Source organism: Phascolarctos cinereus, unplaced genomic scaffold (genome assembly GCF_003287225.1).
Source record: "Phascolarctos cinereus isolate Bilbo 61053 unplaced genomic scaffold, phaCin_HiC Scaffold_4;HRSCAF=312, whole genome shotgun sequence".
Taxonomy (NCBI): domain Eukaryota; kingdom Metazoa; phylum Chordata; class Mammalia; order Diprotodontia; family Phascolarctidae; genus Phascolarctos; species Phascolarctos cinereus.
The window spans coordinates 353,004,511-353,023,528 of record NW_027555847.1 but is presented as its reverse complement, the minus strand read 5'-3'; the positions used below and the strand labels follow the sequence as shown (position 1 = coordinate 353,023,528).

The window sequence follows — 19,018 nt, the reverse complement described above, 5'->3', positions numbered from 1 at the left end:
TGTCAGAGGTCAAATTTGAACTTGTGTCCTCCTGACTCCAGGGCTGGTGCTCTATCCACTATACCACCTAGCTGCCCCAGGCATGTGAGATTTGAAGGGCTATTTAGCAGAAAATGTTAGGCTTAGAGTTGTGGTAGCCTTGGTTTACATGACCATGCTGCTAAATGACCACCTGGAGGACGGAAAGAAGGGGCAAGCTTGGGGCCAAATAGAATATATTGACTAGTCAGGGTGACAGAAGAGTAGTAAACCGACAGATGGTGATCAGAGGGAAGTTTTGAACCATTAAGAGATGGAAATACTGGGTTTGCCAAGACCTACTTCATGAGTGTGGTATCCCTAGTCATCTAGCTCAGCAGTGTTGGGAGTTCTGGGCTAGGACTATAAAAGGCAGCACTTATGGAAATGGGGACCCCTGAAATTATATTACTTCAGCTTAGCATTGAAATGGGAGCTTCGTCTCTAGAAAATGATCTACCAATGAGTGGTCATAGCTTAAGGAAGACCGACGAGAGTAAAAGCAGCAGGAACTCATTCCTCTGACCCAGGTGATAACTGAGTGGGCAAGCTACTCTGGCCAGGTAGTCTGGGGGATGGTTAGCATGGCCTCCTTAAGGGTAGTATTTGGTTTGTGGTGCCTTAGGCAGCCCAATTCCTGTATTTCATGGGCTTGGGTTAATGAGCTTCTTCTAAAGCTAGTTCATAGGTGCAAGGCTTTAACTCTCCCATATATGCTGGGTGGAACCATAAGACAAGCTATTGGCAGACAGCCTCCTCATGATAAGCAGAGTAGTCCAGGAGTCCTTCCAAAGAAGGGTAAGGAGAATCCCCTGGTAGACAGGACTTTAAAATCCATGCCAGTGTCTCAGGCAGAGATCTACCTATAGCAAGAAACAAGGGGGTAAAGAGCTGATGGTTGCCCCCCCACACACACACACACCCCTTTTGGAGAATGCTGAATGGAATAATGAGAACTATCTTTAGTATTCCTAAACTCTTTCAGAAAAGGACAAGAAGGATGACCTGTAGGAAAAAGCTGTTGTTATAGCTACCACTAATCATTATAGCTGCCATTAAGGAATATGGGGCAGCTAGTTGACACAGTAGATAGAGTATTGTGCTTGGAGTCAGGAAGACCTGAGTTCAAATCCAGCCTCAGAAACTTCCTAGCTGTGTGGCCTTGGGCAAATCACTTAGCCTCTGTTTGCCACTGAAGAAGGAAATGGCAAACCACTTTGGTATCTTTGCCAAGCAAACCCCATGGACAGAGGTCCACAGGGTCAAAAAGAGTCAGACATGACTGAAACGACTGACAGTAACAATAAGGAATATGGAGATCAAGACGGGGTCACTCACTGTAAACAACACAGGGAACCAGCAAAAAGGATGCCAGTATTATCCAATTCCCTTCCCCCCTCCAATATACAGGGTAGATTACTGAGGGAGGGGACTTGGAAACGGGATCATGGGATACTATTACCACAATTTAAAGAAACAAACAGACCACAAACAGTACAATGGGGCAGGAAAGCAGCCATTGTTGCTAATAACCCTGACAAGCACCAGCCTTCTCTTCCCCTCTGAAGCTTCCTGTAGTGCATCTGCCAGTGTCCTAAATTAGCTGTGTTGTCAGGGGAGAGAGCACTAGACCTTTTTCATGGCAGAGTGGACTTCCCTCCAGACTCAGTGCAGATCCCATCTTTTTCAGGAGGCTTTTCCTGCTCTTCTGCACTGCTAATGCCTTCCTTCTGGGATCACTCTGCATCTTCTCTGTACATATCATGTATGTACACAGCTGTTTGCATGTTATCTCCCCCTTTAGACTGTGAGTTCCTTCAAAGGATGGACTGTTTTTGTCTTTCTTTGTATCCCCAGAACTTAGTAAAGTGCCTGGCACATAGCAAACACTTAAAACGCTAATGGAAATGATTGAATGACTAAGGAAAGTGTCCCATGAAAATAGCAATGACTGAATGTTTGTTTCAAGTGTAATTCAGGCTTGGCTACTGTTCCATTCTGTTGTTTACCCCCATCCCCATGCCTTCCCCTTCTTCATCTCCATCCCTACCAAATTACTTTGTATCTATGTACATGTTATTTCCCCTAGGATAAAATGTAAGCTCCTTGAGGAGAGGAACATGTAGCACAGTGCCTGGTATATGATAAATACTTAATAAATGCCTGTTAATTGATAGCAGTACAGCTCTGAGGAATCTGGTTCCCCCGGTGGCTTTGTTTTTCCAATGGTCATCTGTGTTGTGTGTTTCTCTGAAGAAATTCTTGTTCTGTGGAGGGTACTGCAGAGTGCTGGAGGTCTTAAAGCATAAAATAATATAAATAAAACAATAAAATAAAGGCATAAAATAAAAAGCATAAAATAAAGAATTAGGCAGAGAGGCAGTAGAAAGAGGGCTGGCTCTCAGGAATCACAGGATCTGGGTTCAAAGCCTTTATAGCTCTATGCCAGTGACCCTATAAAAGTATTATGACATAAGAACTTCAATGTCTGCCCTGTTTTCTCAGGCATGCCTGGGCCGGAGGTCACAGAGCCTTTATACCATGAGGTTGTGGGACACTCACACACACACACACACATAGGAAAAATTTCAAACTATCAACGGAGGGAAGGCTAAAAGACAGTCTTATAAAACATGGGATTTTAGTTGGATTTTAGCTTTAAGGAAGCCAGGGATGTTTGGAGATAAGGAGGGAGAAGATTCCATATGTATGGGAGACAACCAGTGAAAATGCCCAGAGTCAGGAGATGAAGTGTCTTATTTGAAGAACATTTAAGAGACCAGTGACACTGGATCGCACAGTACATGGGGATGGGGAGTAAGGGTGAGGTGTAAGGTGTAAGATGACTGGTAAGGTGTGTGAAGGGAGTAGATGATGAAGTGCTTTGAATGTCAAACAGAAGATTTTATATTTGATGCTGGAGGTGATGTGAGCCTAGTAGAGGTTTTGCTGTGACAAAGGGTGTGCACAGTTTGTTGTTGTTGTTGTTGGGGGGGCTGTTCCAAATTACTTTCTGATCTTTACACTGCAGCTATAGAGCTGAGAAAGGGAGCAAGAGAGCCAGGTGAGGGCATCTCCTAGGAGAACAGAGCAGAGCAGGGCTAGGTGAGTGGCTGTATCAGGTGTCCTATGGAAATTACTTGTACCTTGATCTGTTCTGTGAGCTATCAAAGATCCTACCCATAGAGTCACCCTAAGGCCTGGGAGGTGATAACTCTCACAAATTCAGCAAACAGCTGTGTCCTGTCTGAACCTCTCCTTAGACTCCCCAGCATGCCTATGTTAGAAAGACAATCGGCAACCACCGGATTCTGACAATTAACATTAACAGTTAATCCATTAGAATGGATCTAGAATGAGAGAGCCTAAATTGTTTTTTTTTGTTGTTGTTGTTGTTGTTGTCATTGACCTGTCGTAATGTTCTTATAGCTTGGGATTGGCTAATAGCCTCTTCATGCCAGTCTTGGGCTTCTTATTTCTCTAGCTCCGAATTTTCCATCCTTACCATCAGGAGGGCAGCCAGCTGGTCCTCCTTATTTGCCAAGCTGATAGCAACAGGTTTTATGTTTATTTTTCAATGCAGCACCAGTTTGTGGCAATTAAGATATCTTATTATTCAGTATAGATCTTGTTGTTCCAGCCCAGCTTTGGTTCAGAAGGTCTACTGATTTTGACATTCATTCTCCATTTCTTTATTTTTCAGAAAAATTATACCACAACTTTGAAGTCTAACGAAACGCTGCAATGGTGTTGGCATTCAGTGCTGCCCTTAGAATGTACTTCTCATTTTGTAAGAATCAGAAGTATGGTGGATGATGAAAGATTCCCAGAGTCTAGGATCTGGAGTTCCTGGAGCCCACCAGTGGTATCAAAGGGTAAGAAAAAGAAGGCTTTTAAAACATAGTCTCCTAATATTAGGTAATTCACAGCCAGTGGTTGTTCAAACTGTTAACACTAAAGGTTTCCATGGATCATAGGTCTAGAATTGGAAAGGACCTCATTTTACAGATGAGGAAACTCAGGACTGAGGAAAGTAAGTGATTTGTCCAAGTTCACACAGGGAGGAAACATCAGAAGCAGGATTTGAACCCAATTAGTCACTTAACCCCTCGAATCCTCAATTACCCTGTGAAGTTGTTAGGCAAACACTTTATAAACTGTGAAGCACCACATAAAAGTGAATTGTTAGCTTTGACATTTTTGTTTTAATTGCTGCTGTTGTTATTATCATTCCATTTCTTCTGTGTTGTTATTAAGGGGCCTCCAAAGACCTACCTATGCCCAAATCTTTCACCCACCATTAAAACCATTTCTTTAGGTTATGGCAATTTATCTCTAGGAGAACTAAAATTTAAGTGTTATCTGGGAAGAACAAAGCACAAACCCATTAACACCCCGTCAGGATTAGTTTGTCAAGTGAACTCACTTCAGAAAGTAGGACCTTGAAGGAATAGAAGTTCATCCATATACATTATTATAGGGCAATGTTGTTGGAGTTTTGGGGAAAAGTCTGGTGGATGGCATAGTTGTCTCAGAAGTGCAGGAAAGTCAGCTAGTGAGGAGCAGGCAAGGAAGAGGTCTTAAGCCAGCTGCTGGTTACCTGGAGCCAGAAGCACACTTAGCCTACTTCACCCTTTCCTAGGGCCCAGCCCTGGGCAGCTATGTACCAGTAGCCACAGTAGAAACCTGAGACTTTTGGTCATTTTAATGGCTCTCTTGAGCTCACTAGTATAATTTATCCAAATATGTAATAACTTTCATAGCTTGCATATATTTATCCTACTGGTTTTCCAGGGTTTCCTCCCCTCTAATAGTTTAAATAAACAACATCCTTTCCTGTAAAGGGTAACTTGCTTCTTATAAACAGGACACAGCTGGCCTAGGAAGTCAATGATAGGTTTAGTGTTGCCATGTCATCCTCTGAGGAATTTCACGTATTTGGTTAATGAGAACAGTGATCGTATGGTTTCAAAATCGTTTTAAAAAATTTTTGGTTTTCATTTGTCTTCAGCCCCCAACCTCCATTTCTTTGCAGAGGTGTAGTATTCATGGGTATAGAACAGTACATATGTCACATTTTTGATATATTAAATAATAATTTTGCTGATTTCTCTCTCCCCCCCAAATCCTTTAGGGGAGGGATACAGAGGGAACTCTCAGTGATGTAAAAATAAAAGATGACAATGAAAATCTATTAAAAGTTATGCTAAGTTTCTTTGACACAAATAAGGTGATAATTTAAAGCTATGTGATACTAGGACTTGCTTAAAAGTATTATGTTAAAATGCTAGTCTAAGTCTTCTTATCATCGGAGAGTTGTAGGTTATAATTAGTAATGTTGCTATTTCTAGCACAATTTCAGCTGAATCTGCCTTTTTTTACTGGAAAATTTATACCAACCTATCATCTAAAAAAATGTTTAAATCAACAAACATTTATTAAGTACTTGGCATGTTCTAAGCACTGTGGTAAGCATCAGGGATTCAACTATAAAGAAAAAAAAATCCTCTTTTCCCTTGTCCCTGTTGGAGGTGATAAGGAGCTGCTGGAATTTATAGAGATATGACCAAACCCTTGTTTTAGGAAAATCTTATTTAGCAAATGAATTGGAGAATAAATTTGAACGTAAGGACATGGAAGGAAGGAAGATGAGTTAAAAGGCTATTACAGTAATCCATTTGAGAGGAATGAGGACCTGAACTGGGCAGCTAGGTGGTGCAGTGCATAAAGTGCCAGGTATGGAAGAATCATCTTCCTGAGTTCAAATCTGGCCTCAGACACTTACTAGCTATGTGACCCTGTTTGTCTCTTTCTTCATCTGTAAAATGAGCTGGAGAAAGAATGGCAAACAACTCCAGTATCTCTGCCAAGAAATCACCTGCATAGAGATGATAACTGAAGCCATAGAAGCAAATGAAATCATGGGGTAAGAGAGTATAGGAAGACAAAAGAATAGAGCCCAGGAAAAAACATTGGCATATACCCACTGGTAATAGTTATGACATGGATGAAAATACAAGAAAAGAGACTGAGAAGTGGTCAGATATGGAGGAAGAGAACCAGAAGTCCCAAAACCCCAGAGGGGACAGAGTATCCAGGAGCAAGAGGTAGTCACCAATGTCAGGGGCAGCACAGGGGTAAAGGAGGAGGAGGATCAAGAAGAGGCCATCAGATTCGTCAATGAAGAAGTCATGATAACTTTGGAAAGGCAGTTTCAGTTGAATGATGAGGTCAGAGGATTTTGAAGAGAGTGAACAAAGAGGAAGTGGAGGCACTAATTGTAATTTTGGGGGGTTTTTTCCAAAGAACTTAGGTAAGAAGAAGGGAAATATAGCATGGTATCTGGCAGGCATAGTAAGATTTAGTGATGGTTTGTTAAGGATGATTCAGACAAATTTGGGTTTATTTGGAGACAATAAGAAAGGAGTCAGAAAACAAGGAGATACTGAATATTAGAGAGAGTGGGGATAATGGTTGGGGCAATCTTCTGCAGAAGATGGGAGGAGATGGCATCATTGGTACATGGAGAGGGGTTGGCCTTGGCAAGCACAAGGTCCACCTTATTATTAAACATGAAGTAAAGGAGGAGCTGGTGGGGTACAGTGTCAGAGGGATTACACCCACAACTGGACATTTGAAAATTATTCTGAGGGGCAGCTAGGTGGCTCAGTGGGTAGAGCTCTGGCCTTGGAGTCAGGAGGATGTGAGTTGAAATCCAGTCTCAGAATATGACACTTACTAGCTGTGTGACCCTGGGCAAGTCACTTAACCCCTTTTTGCCTCAGCAAAAAGAAAAAAAAAGAAAATTACTCTATACAACTTCTTGTTTTTCCCCCTTGCAACTATTAAATCTTCCTACTTTCTAAATTTACCTACCATTGTTATTTTTTTTTATTTTCTTTCCCCTTTCCCCATCCTCCGAGTTTCATAGTTTGGTTCTCTACAATATCTGAATTCTTTGCTTTAATTTTTAAAATTCCATGTCTTTTGGGCCATTTGAACTTGACCTAAAACTACAACAGATGACATCACTAGAGAAGGGGTTGTTCACCTTGTTTGTGTGTCATGGACCCATCTGGCAGTTTGGTGAAGCCTATTTTAAATTCATAAAATAAAATACATAGGGTTACAAAGGAAACTAAAGATGTAATTTTTATTTCCTCTAGAAGTTCACAGATTTCTTGAAATCTGTTCCTGGATCTAACTCCAAGTTAGGAACCCCTGCTCTAGATAGAGCAGCATTTCTTGACTGGGGATCATAAAAGGACTCCAATGGAGACAGAGAACAGAATTCCAAACATTTGGGTAGTAGAAGCAGCCTGTACATTTGAACAATTTCCTCCCTATTTGTCTAACTCCTTAGCCCATCTGCATTCTAAACACCTTATTGCCAATATCACCATTATTGATTTATTTTGTTGTTCTCCCTATTTATCTCTCTTGCCTCCAATTTAATAAACATTTACTAAGCCCCCCTCCCCACCTCCGCCAAATGAAAAGTGCTCATAGCATAGAAGAGAGAGTCAGGAAGCCTTGGAGTTTGGAAGACTCTATCTCTACCATATACTGGCTATGTTGACTATGATGAAGTCATTTAACCAGAAACTAGATGGGGCTTACCTTGGAGTCAGAGAGACTTGGGCTCAAATCCTGCTCAAATTCTGTCTGTGTGCCCCTGGTCAGGTTACTTAACCTCTCCGCCTTAGTCTTCTAATCACTAAAATGAGAATGATATAGATGGCACTCACCTCTTAGGGTTGTGAAGCAATATATGTGAAGTGCTTTGCAAACCTTAAGGTGCATTATATAATGCACTTTTTATTATCGTTTAACCCATTGGCATCATAGGCAAGTCTCTAAGACTATGTGTTTGTTACAGAAGAGTGGGCAGTCTGCATGAACAGGGAGTTGTCCTATCTATAGTTTATTATATTTGAGACATCACAGGTAGAGAACCCCCTCTCTTTCCCCAGTTACTGAAATGTATGTTAAATGCCTTATTGTTTCCCTTAGATGTCAGGATAAAGTAAAAATGCTTTTATAGTTAAAATATTATTTATAGTTCTTGAGTATCTGCTTCCATCTGGGAAGATTAGAACAGAGTTTTGAAGTTTATTCATACTTAAATCAGAGTGTAAAGATATCAGCTACGTTTAAAAAGATGCATTTTAAAATGTCAGTTTTGAATATTCTTTCATCCTCAACTTTAGGTCTATCCCAGGGAAATTATATCATTAATTCTTTGTTTCATTTTTTTGATACTCCTTCTAAGCTTTAAAACATATGATTAGCACTGTCATGCTTCTGCAAGTCCATAGAAAACACATCTCATCAATGTTGCTCGTGTCCCTAGGAAATGCTTAGTCAGTCAGCCATACTTATTAGGCACTTTCTATGGGCCAGGCTAAGCACTGTGCTAAGTGCTTTGTCAAAGAAGGTTTGCATGGCTCCAACCTGTGTATTCTGTCAGCTTATGCTGACCTCATCTTGTCTATCACACCAGAACTCAATCTGGCCACTGCAGGCCATTGGATCAATGCACATCATTTCCCAAACACCCATTATTGCAGGTAGGTATCAGACAGCTGCTAACAACTGTTGCTCATGATGCATATATGATTTGTTGGGGATTACCTGCTCATTGGATAGATTGCTGGCCCTGAAGTCAGGAAGACCTGAGTTCAATTTTGACTCAGACCCTTATGAACTGTGGGAATCCTGGACAGGTTACTTTACCTCTGTGTGCCTCAGTTTATCCATCTGTAAAATGGGGATAATAATAGCACCTGCCTTCCAGGGTGAGGTTCAAATGGGATCATATTTGTGAAGCACTTTGTAAATCTTAAAATGTCATATAAGTTCTATAGCAAATATCTTTATAATTACTATTATTATTATATGAAAGTATAATGCTGGTAGATTAGAACTTTCCCCTAGTCTACCTTTTCAAACTTGACAGACTGCCAGCCACAGTGGTAAATGTTTAATTTATTTTTATTTTTATTTTTAATTTTTTAAATTTTTTTAAATTTTATTAATTTATTTTCATTTATCAACAATCACTTCCATATGCTGTTGAGTTGAAAATTTTTCTCCCCCTTTCTCCCCTCTACCCTCCCCAAGACAGCACACAATCTGATATAGGCTTTACATTTACATACCCATTAAACATATTTTCACATTAGTGAAGTTGCAAGTAAAAATTAAAACCAATACGAGGAACCATCAGAAAGATGAAACAAAACTCAACAGAAGGTAAAAATAAGTGATAGCGATAAGACTTCCATAGTTCTTTCTTTGGATGTGGACAGCATTTTCCATCCCGAGGCCTCTGGAGATGTCTTAGATCCTCGTGATGCTGAGAAAGATTCAGTTTAACAACATTAGTCATTGCATAATGTGGCTGTTATTGTGTACAAAGTCCTCTTGGTTCTGCTCACTTCACTCAGCATCAGACCATATAAGTCTTCCCAGGTTTTTCTGAAGTCAGCCTGTTCATCATTTCTTATAGCACAGTAGTATTCCATTATATTCATATGCCACAACTTGCTCAGCCATTCCCCAATTGATGGGCATCCTCTCAATTTCCAATTCTTTGCCACCACAAAAAGAGCTGCTATGAATATTTTTGTACATGTGGGTCCTTTTCCCATTTATTTGATCTCTTTGGGATCTAGCCCTAGAAGTGCTATTGCTGGATCAAAGGGTATGCACATTTTTGTAGCCCTTTGGACATAGTTCCAAATTGTTCTCCAAAATGGTTGGATCATTTCACAACTCCACCAACAATGTATTAGAGTTCCAATTTTCCCACATCTTCTCCAACATTTATCATTTTCCTGTTTTGTCATGTTGGCCAATCTGATAGGTGTGATGTGGTACCTCAGAGTTGTTTTGATTTGCATTTCTCTAATCAATAACGATTTAGAGCATTTTTTCATATGACTATAGATGGCTTTAATTTCTTCATCTGAGAACTGTCTGTTCATATCCTTTGACCATTTATCAATTGGGGAATGGCTTGTGTTCTTATAAATTTGTCTCAATTCTCTATATATTTTAGAAATGAGGCCTTTATCAGAGAGACTGGTTGTAAAAATTCTTTCCCAATTTTCTACCTTCCTTCTAATCTTAGTTGCATTGGCTTTGTTTGTGCAAAAACTTTTCAATTTAATGTAATCAAAATTATCCATTTTGCTTTTCATAATGTTCTCTATCTCCTGTTTGGTCATGAATTCTTCTGTTCTCCATCGATCTGATAGGTAAACTATTCCTTGTTCTCCCAGTTTACTTATGGTATCAGCCTTTATATCTAAGTCAAGAACCCATTTTGACTTTATTTTGGTATATGGTGTGAGATTTGGGTCTATGCCTAATTTCTGCCATACTCTTTTCCAGTTTTCCGAGAAGTTTTTTTCAGAGAGTGGGTTCTTATCCCAGAAGCTGGGGTCTTTGGGTTTATCAAATAATAGATTACTATAGTCATTGACTACTGTGTCTTGCATATTTAACCTATTCCACTGATCCACCTCCCTATTTCTTAGGCAGTACCAAGCAGTTTTGATGATTGCTGCTTTATAGTACAAGTAAATGTTTAATTTATAAAGCAATTATCCTGTTTACCTGAAAAAAGGAACTGCTAAACAAAGTGATCAGTGGACCTAGAAATAAGGCCCATAAAACCCAGTCACAGACACAGCAATAGCTTTTTTTCCCAAGAAGTAATCGGACAGGAAGAGAGTGACGGGGGGGGGGGGGGAAGAAGAATTTATCCTTAAAATGCTTTGCTGATTCTGATAAGAAATTCTTGCAGCTACAGATTCCAGTTATCTTTGGTCAACTTTTCTTGCCTCTGTGATGTGCCTTTAAAAGTAGTGAACACCAGCTCCTCCAGCTTCTTTCAGAGATCCTGGCTTGCATCCCACTGGATGATGGTGGGATGCCCTGCCCTCCCATTTCTGTGACAGGTAGTGAAGCATAGTATACCAGACATGGAATCTCAAAGGACATGGGTTCAAATCCTGGCTCTGACATTTTACTGGTGAAGAGGCTGGCAAGTTCTTTTTCTTCTCTGAGCCTCGGTTACCTTATACTGAAAGTGGAGGTAATAATTTGTATTCCCCAACCCACAGGGTGGTTGTGGGGAGAGTGTCTGTGTTGCAGTTTAATAGAGTTCTAGGAAGAAGTGTGGGCTCTCATTGTTACCGTACAATGTGCAGGAGATTCTGACTTGTTGATTTTTTTCTATGTCTTGTAGGGCAGGAATCCTCAGGCAAATTTCATATTTTCCCTACTGATATCATGTATGCTGAAGAAGATTCCAGTGTCACCTTTTGCTGCATTTCCAGAACAGATAATGAGAAAATAGAGTTTTTTTACGAAAGCAAATCTATACAGGGAATAAAACTGAGCTCCCGTATGACAATGTTTGAAGTGAATAATGTTACTTTTGTTAGGACACAAGGGTCAAATGCCTATTGTAAGCTGAATTCTTCTGTCAAAGGTGTTGTCCTGTATGTAGGAGGTAAGGACCTGAACTTTGATTGTGTTTCTTTTTTTTTTTCCTATTCAGTGAAATATATTTATTATATCAATTTTCCCAAAGGGAATATATATATATATATATGTGTATGTGTGTGTGTGTGTGTGTGTGTGTGTATACATATATATACACATATATATGCATATATACGTATATATGCATATATATATGCATATATACGTATATATGCATATATATGTGTATATGCATATATATGCATATATATATATGTATATATATATACTCATGGATAGCCTTATTATGCCGTAATGTTCCTCAGTAAGAGACCAGCTTCTGGAAGATTTTTAGAAAGATTTCTTAGAGTGATATATCAGTTACCCCTATCAAATAGTCAACAGAAGTTCATTTTTTAAAAAACCTGCACTATAAAAACATAAAAACTACAGATACTGTTATTAGTCAACCCCACCTGATTCCTATAATAATTCCCATTTATTTCTACTCACTCAAAAGTAAAGTCAGGGCTCAGAAATGTGACTGAAGAGAGACACGGAATCATAGGATGGAGAGTGTCTTTGAATAATATGTCTTTTCTTCAATAGTTAGTATGTGAAGAAATCACTCATAGCTGGGCAGGCTAGTATGTCCATCCTTCCCCGACTTCCTAAGGTAAAATCAGAATGTTATAGAGTCCAGAGGTACAACATTCCAATTACTAATGATTCTCTTCAGCTGACAAACACATTAACCCCTTTATATAGAAGCCGGTAGAAAACGCACTAAATGAACTTAACCCTAAGAAATGCTTACTTGAGGTCAGCTAGGTGGCATGGTGCATAGAGCACTGGCCCTGGAGTCAGGAGGATCTGAGTTCAAATCTAGCCTCAGATACTTACTAGCTGTGTGACCCTAGGCAAGTAACTTAACCCTGATTGCCTCAAAAAAAATTTTTTTAAGTACTTAGTCAAATCAAGCTTGCATAGCTTTAACCTGGGGCCCTACTTGTCTGTGCTTACCCTGTATTCCCTAATAACCCACAGACTCAGACTTTGGAACATCTGAACAAGAATTCTCCTCTACAAACATTCTCCAAAAGGGGTTGTATAGACTTTGCTTAAAGACCTCTAGTAACAATAAATCTGCTACCTCCCAGGGCAGCACATTTCACCTTTTCCCACCTCTGGTTATTCAGATGTTTCCTCTTTCATTTGCCCTAAATCTGCCTCTTTGCAAATCCCACCTACTGGTACTAATTCTGCACTCTGGGATCCAGAGGAACACATTTAATCCCTGAAGATGGCTGTGATGTCTTCCCCCAAGTCATCTCTTCTGTAGGCTAGACATCCTCTGTTCCTTTAACTGATTTTCATATCATGTGAACCCAAGCCACTTTGCCCCTAGCTCAAACAATCATCTACAAGCCGCTATACCCACTGGCTATCATTTCTAGGGTACACACGCATATTTGCAGATGCCGGGCTACTCATAATGTGTCATGCAACTTATGTGGTGTTATGTGTTAGCACAGTATAAGCCAGCAGCTTTGCACTATTTTTGTTTCATGACCCCCACAACCACCACTACCACTACCTTCTTAACCCCTATTATAGTTTCTATGACACCATTTCCCTACTTTCCAACCATTAAGAGTCAGTAAAGAAGTCCTTGCTGGAGTTGGGAGGCAAAACACTTGGGATTTGAGTCTCCTCCACTACCACCATCTGGGTGACTTCGAGCCAATGATTTCATTTCTCTAAGCCTTAGCTTGTTCATCAGCAAAATGGGAGTGTTCACATTGCCCCACCTTATCTCACAGGGCTGTCAGGAGAGCCAGAAGGAACACATGTAAAAATGTTTTGTAACTGCAAATATACTCACATTATTTTTTTGACTGAGATAAACAGTCTCATTTAGAGGTAGAGTAGGACCTGAAAATGACTGGGGTGAGAAAAGCCCGCCGAGAAATGAGTTTCCAAAATGGCAGCCACGTTATCATATTCAAAGTAAATCTCTTTCTCAGTAGACAATAGGTTGAATAGAGTAGACTGCAAAATCTACTAGTAAATGTAGTTCTCATACCCCATAAAATTACCCGTTATCTTAAGACTATCATTCCCAGACCACCTTCCACATCCTTTTTTTCTCAGACCAATAGAGATCTTTTCCTCACCTTCACTAGCCAACTTGGGCAAAGGGATTGGGGATGAGGTTGGGTCTTCAGGGCTATCTTCCCCCAGCATCATATGGTATCCAAGGCTTGATGGGAGGGCTGAGGTGGTATGATTTTGGGGGAGGGCCTAAATTCAGTCAGAGTCATTGCTGGAAGACAAGGAGGAGGAGGAGGAAAAAGATTGCTTGTTATGCTTGCTCTATGTATTTTTTTATGAGCTTCATTCATCTTCTTTCTCAGCTTCTCGTCCTTCATTATACCTGGCTCTACTACTCCTGGGGCAAAGGAATTCATAGAAAGTCCATCAGGGCCAGGAAGTAGGTGGCATGGATACTCCAGCTGCTGACCTGGCTCAAAAACATTACCAAAAAGATAAAGTGAACTCCCTGGGGATCCCCCTGGTGAAGGAGGGAAGGTACTGGAGGATATATAGGATTGGTTAATGTTGGGTGGACAGAGTTTGAACCTTCAGGATACCTAGGGATATATCAATCAATCCCTGGCTTCCCTGTGGGGGTCTGACATGCTCTGCTGTTCTGTGGCTGGAATCCTTCTTCTTCCTCCACCCTTCCTCCCAGCACCTACTTCGTAGTCCCACCCCTCTATTTTCCAATATTCTTATTTTAAAACACTATGGGAAATGAGCTACATTATGACATCTTTTTGAACAGTATTACATGTAAATTTTCACTTCAAATCTCATGTTTGCTTCTTTTCTAATAGACATGTTAATAAATTCTGTGCTTGGCTTTACAGCTATGTTACCAATCCTTAACACTTGCTGCTCAAGGCTACACTTGCATGTCTCATTGCTCTGTCCTTTAATTCTGCTGTTCCTTGTTAGAAGGCCTTCATCTCCCAGGACCTCCATGTGGTTTTATCTTCGGCTGCTGGGCTACATCCAACATTTATAACTTTTCTCACTTCCTCACCTCCAAAAGACTCTCAGTAGGCTGGGGCTGCATGTTTCCTGGAATAGGAAAAGCCATTCTTTTACCTCACAATCACAACTGAAAAAAAATAATTTCCCAGGAGACCTAAGGTGAGGTAAAGTCCAAACTCACCCTTCTCTCAGTTCTTCACTGACATTACTTGCAGGAATGTGGAATCTGCGGCCTTGAGGCCACACGTGGCTCTCTAGGTCCTGTTCTGTGAAGTTTGGATTCAGTCAAAAGGCCACACTTAAGGACCTAGAGGGTCACATGTGGCCTTGAGGCCGCAGATTCCACACCTCTGATCCTATACTCATAACATGGGCTGTATTAAATCACAAAAGAATAACGATGTCCTCCTCCAAAGCCTCACTGACAGTGGAGGTGACTTGGGTTGTCTTGGGAGTTCACCAAGGTTAGGTAGGTTCGACCATATTAGAAAGACTTAAAAGGATGGTTCAGGCCACATACCATACCTGCTTTCTGAGGACCAGCCTAGCCAAATGTGGAGAGGCCTGTCATCAGTAGGCTGGCGACTTAGGGATGAATTCCTTGGACATGAAAAGAATGGAAAGAAGGAAAAATACAGTTGTACAGTAGTTCACGCTTACCAAATGTGACACCTGTATGATCTCATTCAGTCCTCATAACAACTCTGTAAGGTAGATAGGACAGGGGGCATTATCCTCCCATTTTACAGATGAGGAAACTGAGGGCTAGAGAGGTCAAATGATATACCCAGGGTCATGCAGCTAGGAGGGCACAGAGCTAGGACCCTAAGCTAGGTCTTAAGATTTCAGGTCTAATGACTTTCCACTATTACTACACTGCTTCTATTCATAGCTTAGAATGAGTAGTCACCCCTATTTTCTACCTAGAGAATAGAAAATCATTCCTATATTCATAGGAATATGATAGAGATTGAACCTGGAATGGCAGGCAGCATGTGATCACTACCTCTGGTCATTAATGAATTGGTGGCTAACAGGATCACTCTGCATTCCAGGAGACTGATTGGTTTTTATTCAACTTGAGGGAAACAATGTCTGGGTCTGTTCACCGTAAGTATTATTACTTACACAACGTTCATGTCCCTGGTATTTAAAGGCTTCAGCCTTAGTTTTGCCAACAGCTTTTGTTTGTGCTTACAGGAGTACTTGAAGAGCCCAAGGATTTTTCTTGTCAAACTCGGGACTTAGAGACCTTGAACTGTACCTGGGATCCAGGGAGAGACACATTAGTGCCGGAACATCTTCCAAACAATTACAGTTTATTTGAATGGCAAGTCATGTCTTTTGATGGAAACTTGGTGTAGTATTCCAGTCCTCCCTGTGCAGGATGCAAAGCTGAATGCTTCCTTAAGTGTTAGAGAGAGCTGAAATAAATATGCCAAATTGTCAGCCTCTAAAGGGTTAACTGGTTTGTCCTGGCTGTGACCACAGTTTTGCTAAATTTAATAAGTAGAAAGAAAAGTTGCAAATCCAAGTGAGAACCCAATCTGATTCATGACTTAGGTCTACCTGATTTCCTACTTTTCTTAGAGTGGCATAATGTTTATAATTAATTAGAGGACTCTCTAAAATCTATGAAGTACTTTGTGTCTGTTGTCTCATTTGATTCCCACAAGAATCTCGTGGGATTGGCACTACTGCCATCTCCATTTTGCTAATGACAAAACTGAGAATCATAGAGATTGAGTCATTTTCCCAGGGTCACAATTGTGAAAACCGTGACTCGAATCCAGGTCTTCTTACTTCAAGTCTGGTGATCTTTCTGAAAATTACAAAGTTCTTTGGCCAATAGAAAGTAAAGGAAGTCCTAACAATCCATGAGGACAAAACAGAAGGTGTCTTATTGTTAAATAACTAGCATTTATACAGTGCTTTTCTCATTTGATCCTCACAACAACCCAGTGCTATTATTATCCTTATTTTATAGATAAGGAAACTCAGGCAGACACAGGTTAAGGAATAGGGTCATAGAACTATTAAGTATCTGGTGTAGGATTTGATTTCAGATCTTCGTGATTTTAGGCTCAGTACTCTATCTAGTGTACCACCTCATTGCCTTTGTAAAAATGTAAAATATGCAAAAACCGAATTGTTTGAAATTCTATTTTTATTGCCCATAGTTTTCAGTGCGAGAATGACTAGACATCTGCCACTGCTCCCAGTAATACAGCATGGAACATTCTGGATATGCTCCTTAGGCAGGAGCAGGTATGCTTTGACCAAAATGATATTATTGTCATTATTTATTTGTTTGTTTGTTTTAAAGGTTTTCCCAGAAAAAGGTTAATTGTGTTCACAGAAATTGGTGTACCTGGCAACTAGCCCCAGACATGCAGGACACGTATAACTTCACACTGATGGCTGAAAATAAACTAAGAAAGAGAAGAACTAGCACTTTCTTTAATGTGAACCAACAAGGTGAAAATGTGGATAGCAAAGTAAACTGTATGATCTCTCTCTCTAGATCTTTACCCACCATGTAATATGTTTTCTCTTCTCTCTCTCTCTCTCTCTCTCTCTCTCTCTCTCTCTCTCTCTCTCTCTCTCTCTCTCTTTCCATTTCTCTATCTGTTTCTCTCTCTCTCACTCTATACACATGTATATGTATGTATTGATATGTTCATTTCTCCTGCCACAAGGAACGGTGAAAAGGACACTGACTCCAGCATCAGAGGACCTATATTTCCATCTGCACTGTTAGGTTTATTACTTATGTGACCTTGGACAAATCACTTAACTTCCCTGGGCTACTGTTCATTCCCTCATTTGTAAAATGAAGAAGGGGGGGGTTGAACTAGATCTAGGGCTTTGAGGTGTCTCAGCTATGAATGATCCTACAATCAGGTTTCTTTTAAGTCAAGTTTGATTGTTGTCAGTCCCTCCATTTCTTAATAACCTTTTCCTCTCTCTGGAGAGGTATAAGCAACAATCCTTCCCCTACTCACAATCTTCTCTTCCTGATCAGTTATCATGTTATTTTGATTTGCCAAACAATTCCCTTACATGCATTGTGCCTTAATCATGCCATAGTTGGTGTAGAAATCCTTTTTTTGGCAGGGGAGGGGGGAGGGAAGGGAGAAGGGAAAATGTTTTCCAAAAAGAAGATAACATGTACCTATTGTCATTTTCCTATTTGAAAGGAGATATTTGACTAGTTTTTATGCTAAGATACCAAAAGTTAAGTCAAGTCAACAAGCATTTGTTAAGTACTATGTGCTATTATTAGTGATTTTAGAGCATTTTAAAAGTATGACTATTACTGAATTTCTTCCTCTGAAAATTGCCTGTTTATATCCTTTGACCATTTATCCAATTAGAGGATGGCTCTTTTTTTTCCCTTTCTGGTGAGGCAATTGGGGTTAAGTGACTTGCCCAGGGTCACACAGCTACTCAAGTGTCTGAGGCAGGATTTGAACTTAGATCCTCCTGACTCCAAGGCCAGAGCTCTATCCACTGTGCCACCTAGCTGCCCCAAGAATGGCTCATTTCCTTGTAAATTTGATTTAGTTATCTACCTTAGAAATAAAACCTTTATCAGAGAAACTTGTTGCAAAGATTTTTTTCCCCAGCTTCCTGCTTTTCTTCTAATTTTAGCTGGTTTTGTTTGTGCAAAATCTTTTTAATTTTATTTAATAAAAATTATCCATTTTGCCTCCTGTGAACCTTTCTAGCTCTTGTTTGGTCATGAATTCTTCCCCTATCCATAGATCTTCCATGTTCCTTTAATTTGCTTATAATGTCATACTTTATGTCTAAATTACTTGCCCATTTTGAGCTTATTTGGTATACAATGTGAGATTTTGGTCCCTACCTAGTTTCTGTCATACTATTTTCCAGTTTTCTCAATAGCTTTTATTGAATAGAGAATTCTTGCCCTGATAGCTGAAATCTTTGAGTTTATCAAACATTAGCTTACTTTGCTCATTTATTTGCTTTTGAAAAGTCACGTGCCTGATCTGTTCCACTGATCAATCCCTCTGTTTCTCACCCAGTACCAAAGGCATGGTCTTGATGATTACAGTTTTGTAGTATGGTTTGGTGTGATAATACTAGACCCCCTTCCTTTTCATTTTTCTTAAGATGCCTTTCTAGCCACTATGCCAACGGAATATTTATTTACTTTTATATACCAAATGTAGTAGGAACTTGGGTTTCCTACTTGAAGAACACATGTTGGATCTATATTCATGTTTTTTACTCTCTTGACAGTTCAACCAAAATTTGTTGGTGAAATATCTATTCAAAATACAGATGCTACGGAGGCAACATTGAGATGGCAAATTATTCCGAATCAAAAAAGGCTCACTTTTTTGTGTCAGATTGAAGTCTACGATGATGAAAAAGGAATAGAGGTAGGAAATGGTCTTTGGCTCATGGAATTAAA

At 39.9% G+C, this 19,018-nt stretch overlaps 1 protein-coding gene across 1 annotated transcript in view; it reads left to right on the top strand.

The window, feature by feature from the left end:
• The window catches only part of OSMR (oncostatin M receptor), an 86,339-nt gene that overhangs the window by 35,373 nt on the left and 31,948 nt on the right, over positions 1-19,018 (top strand). The window contains 5 exon segments of the mRNA XM_078153212.1: positions 3,722-3,893; positions 11,276-11,542; positions 15,775-15,904; positions 16,901-17,052; positions 18,844-18,986. Of these exon segments, the coding sequence (XP_078009338.1) occupies positions 3,722-3,893; positions 11,276-11,542; positions 15,775-15,904; positions 16,901-17,052; positions 18,844-18,986 (864 nt within the window).